Here is a 4,326-nt window from a genome sequence, read left to right on the forward strand (position 1 = left end):
GGTCAGCTGTGTTAGGTTTGGAAGGGGCTGAAGTGTTGTACTGGACTGACTGACTGATTTTTGTCCAGACTGCATTAGCAGAAAAAAAAAATAAAGTCCTGGAGAGGGGCCCCAGAAGACATCCAGGAGATGTTTATGCCTGCACATTCCCTAACAGCCACCTTCCTCCTTGAGCCCCTACACCCACTGGGATGGCTAAACACAACACTGGAGCGAGGCAAAAAAAAAGTCATTTTCTAATTAAACTACTTCCAGGTGCCAGATGGGCACTGCAGCTGGGCTCTGTAATTTCTGAGCTATTCTCTAACCAGGATTGTCTCTTTCAGCCATTCATTTCGCTCAGCTAGATCTAGAGAGCTTTCTAAAGCGACACGAGGGACAATGTAAACAAGAACAGAGCTGTTTCCTTCAGGGCTTATTAGAGAAGCAGCCTCCTGCAGTCCCAGAGAAACCCAACCCAATCAACTGTGCTGCGTGGGTGCCCCCCGCCAACGCACTAAACGCTCTTGACATCATTTATCTGGGAAAGGTGACCACATATTCCAGGAAGCTTCAAGGCAGAAGAGCACATCTTTCCTAGACAGCCCACTGGTGGGTGTCACAACTGGCCTTGGACTCAGCCACAGTAAGTGAGGATGTAACAGCAGTAGCTGATTTGTGAGAAATTAAACCTTGAGCTTAATGAAGGCAGATGGAGCAACAGAGCAGCCTTCATGACAACAGAGAAACAAACCCACCACTCGGTGCTCTTCCCATAGTGCCTCCTAGCCTGCACATCTGGTGAACACCTCTAGGTGAACCTGCTTTGGCAGATGGGGCCACCAACAGCAGAAGGACATGGACCTACTGGAGCCAGCCCAGAGGAGGCCACCAGGATGATGCGAGGGCTGGAGCAGCTCTGCTGTGAGGACAGGCTGAGAGAGTTGGGGCTGTTCAGCCTGGAGAAGAGAAGGCTCCAGGGAGACCTTCTAGTGGCCTCCCAGTACCTGAAGGGGCTCCAGGAAGGCTGGGGAGGGACTTTGGCCAAGGGCAGGGAGTGAGAGAACAAGGGGTGATGGCTTGAAAGTGGCAGAAGGGAGATGGAGATGAGATGTGAGGAAGAAATTGTTTGGTGTGAGGGTGGTGAGACAGTGTCCCAGGTTGGCCAGAGAAGCTGTGGCTGCTCCTCCCTGGAAGTGTTCAAGGCCAGGCTGGATGAGGCTTTGAGCAACCTGGTCTAGTGGAAGGTGTCCCTGCTGCTGGCAGGGGGGGTGGGACTGGATGAGCTTGAAGGTCCCTTCCCACCCAAACCAGTCTGGGCATCTATGATCTCCAGAGGTCCCTGCCATCCCCTACCAATCACAGAAGTGGTAGGGTGACTGAAATCACATTCAGTCTCTTCCTCAGTCTGCAGCAGAGCAGTCTAAGGAGGGCACTTGGGGTTCCAAGTTGCAGTGATAAAGAGGAGTCTATCCACAGCTTGGTCACACACGACCTGGCCTTGGGCAGCAAGGCAGTCAGCACTGAAGGATGGAGAGACTCACCATGAAATTTCTTGTCCAAGATCATCTGTGACAGTTTCCTTTCTACCTCAGCCTGAAATTGAAGCAGAAAAATTAAAAAGTCTCCCGGAACTATATAGGGAAATGCAAATTTTACTACTCCACACTCAACAGCCCTAGCAAGCATAAGCTTAAAAGCACCTATTTCATCACTGAACATGATGTCAGGACAGATCTCTCCCTTCACGCTGCTTTGATACTGCCACACACTTTAGATGACATTGGACATTAAACAGTAGTTCTTAACGACAAGAGCACCAGGACGTCTTGCCCTCTTGCTCCGCAGAACACGGTGGATCTGTCATTTCACACAGACATTACTCATTAGGGGATCTGGGGCACTGGTTCAGCAAGTATTTGGTCAAGTGTTGGCCAAACTTCACTTAACTGCTCAGTACTGAGCTGAGCTCTTGCCCAGTGCCAGGCAAGGCCCCGCAGGAGTCATCTCCTCTTCTCTTTGGACAGAGGACACACAGCTGCAGTCAAGAAACAACTGCAGTCCAGCTTTTACTCAACTTATTAAGTGTCAAACACCAAGGGCTAGTGTAGGAAAAGACTGCACAGACCCAAAATGAGAATAGAAGATGTAAATAAGGACCATAAAGGCCGAGCTCAGTACACCTTCAAACCTCTGGCCTGTCAATACAGGACAAAAGCACTTTGAGATGTAACTGACTTGGGACTACAGTGGATTTTCCTAAAACTTAATCTGGTTGGGATTATCTGTAAAGCAGTTGTTGCAATAGTCAGTGCGACATACACATCCCTAATGAAACCGCAAAGCGATTAGCTGGATCCTGTATCTGAAGGGTCTAAGAAAGATTCCTCTGGGCACACTCACGAGGATTAAAAGCAGGTCACTGGGGAAGACTGAGCTGGTCACAACACAAGCTGTTTCTACAGCAGAGGGAAATCTGCCTCAATAAAAATCTGTGTCTCTAAAAAGCAAATGCTAACACAGGGAATGGAACCCGGGTGAAGGGAAGCGATGTTACAGCAAAGCCTGGCGCAGAGGAAGCCAGTCTGATGCCTCCTGGGAACTGTCTGTGTTCAAGTTAAGTTCCCAAGAGTGATATCTGCCTGTAAATGCTCTGGAGCTGATCTGTCAGACTTAATAGCCTATGTTTATTTCACAGTGGCAAATGCCATTTGACCTCAATTCCTTTGTCCTCTTAAGACGTGCCACTGATTTCTAGTGATGTTCTTACCTTTGAGAGCTTGATGAGGCTGGATATGTGTTCAATCTAGAAGAGAGACCAACAGAGTTAGGTCAATCTTTAGCTGCACTTTTGACACACAACACAGAGGTATGGGGCTCCTCCATGGATTGCTCTGATCTAAAAATCTCCAATGGCTTTCCCTGCTTTGCAGCTTCATGTCCTTCAGATTTCACATCCCATTTAACTGAAGGTGGACCAGACACCTTTGCTGAGGGACACGGGTTAGTCAGGGACCTGTCAGTGTTGGGTTAATGATTGGACTCGATGATCTTAAAGAGCTTTTCCAGTCTAGGCAATTCTATGATTCTGTGACACCTAAAGTCATTTCACTCTGAAATATGAAATAACATTTCTTCTTCCAGATTACTGCAGCTTTACCGACACCTTGTCAGAACCTTAAAAGCCAAACGCCGTCACCTTCAGTGTTAAAAGCATGTCCACCTTTCAATGTGCAGAAGTGAAGCAGGTGGAAAGGGAAACAACTCTGGAACACGGTTTTCCAAAGCTCCCCTCAGCCCCCTCCTTATTTTTCAGCTGAACATGATGAACCCTGAGCTCTGGAAGTGCTGAGCAGCACTGAGTAAGAAGTATTCTGCATGGGAACAAGTCCCTCACCCACCAACAGCAGGGGACAGGGGCACCAGTGTGTCGGTGTGCTTGCTGGACACATTTACCTGTACTCTGGAGAAGGGTTCGATGACTCTGATCAGATTCTGTTCCAATAAGTTATCATAAAGCTTAGCCAAGTGAGTGTTTATGATGGGGTCGTCCCTGAGCTCCACCTTATAGTCTGTCAGAGCCTGTGAAGACACAGTGGGAACAAATCATCCAGGTAGCAACAGGTCTCCTGTCCTCAAGGCCCTCTGAGTATGAAAGAGTCTTCCTTCCCTCCCTCCCTCCCTGCCCAGCAAAGTATCAGCACTTAATCCAATCTCATCTCTTTGCTAAAAGGCCAGGAGGTCACGACAGCCTAGCAGGCTTTCAGCAAGCACCCGTCATCTTTCCACTGCTGGAGCTGAGCAAGCCAGAATCTCTGGTTTCCACTCAGGAGACAGCGTGACAGGATCATTCCCTGACATGGGAATCCCTTCTGTTATCTCTGTGGTGTTCTTGCTGAAGCCAGGAAAAATTTTAGGAAGATACACATCCCAGTGAACAGCACCAAAAGTATCACTTCTGAGTTCACTCTCAAAAAAACCCCCAAACAAACAAACCCCCACCCCCTAGTTTCAAGCAAGCTATTACTCCCCATGCTGCAAGCTGATTATTGTGGGCTATTTTGCTTGTTGTACTGTTGGTTTTTTATGAATGTTTTTATAGATTCCTGCTTTGGGATGCAGCAGCTTCTACAAATTTCCAAAGCAAAATATTTTGTCCAGCCAGGTCCCATTTTCTATCTCCTGACTCACCTTTTCAAAATCTGCCAGTGACCGGTTCTTACTGGCCTGTGCCACACATTTTAGTGCTTCTGTCTGCAGAGAAAGAAAATGAGAGCACGTTATTTTTCTGGATTCTCCTCTCAGTGCTGTTATGCCAGCGGTGCAGTATATGGAAAACGTGCTTAA

At 47.9% G+C, this 4,326-nt stretch overlaps 1 protein-coding gene across 1 annotated transcript in view; it reads right to left on the bottom strand.

Annotated features, from left to right (window-relative positions):
- PSMD11 (proteasome 26S subunit, non-ATPase 11) overlaps positions 1–4,326 on the bottom strand; it is a 14,551-nt gene that overhangs the window by 1,057 nt on the left and 9,168 nt on the right. The window contains exons 7-10 of the mRNA XM_010167418.2: positions 4,171–4,233; positions 3,436–3,561; positions 2,750–2,785; positions 1,524–1,575 (exon numbers count right to left, since the gene is read on the bottom strand). Of these exons, the coding sequence (XP_010165720.2) occupies positions 1,524–1,575; positions 2,750–2,785; positions 3,436–3,561; positions 4,171–4,233 (277 nt within the window). The remainder of the gene's footprint in view (positions 1–1,523; positions 1,576–2,749; positions 2,786–3,435; positions 3,562–4,170; positions 4,234–4,326) is intronic.

The sequence above is a fragment of the Antrostomus carolinensis genome, unplaced genomic scaffold (genome assembly GCF_000700745.2).
Source record: "Antrostomus carolinensis isolate BGI_N321 unplaced genomic scaffold, ASM70074v2 scaffold45734, whole genome shotgun sequence".
Taxonomy (NCBI): Eukaryota; Metazoa; Chordata; class Aves; order Caprimulgiformes; family Caprimulgidae; genus Antrostomus; species Antrostomus carolinensis.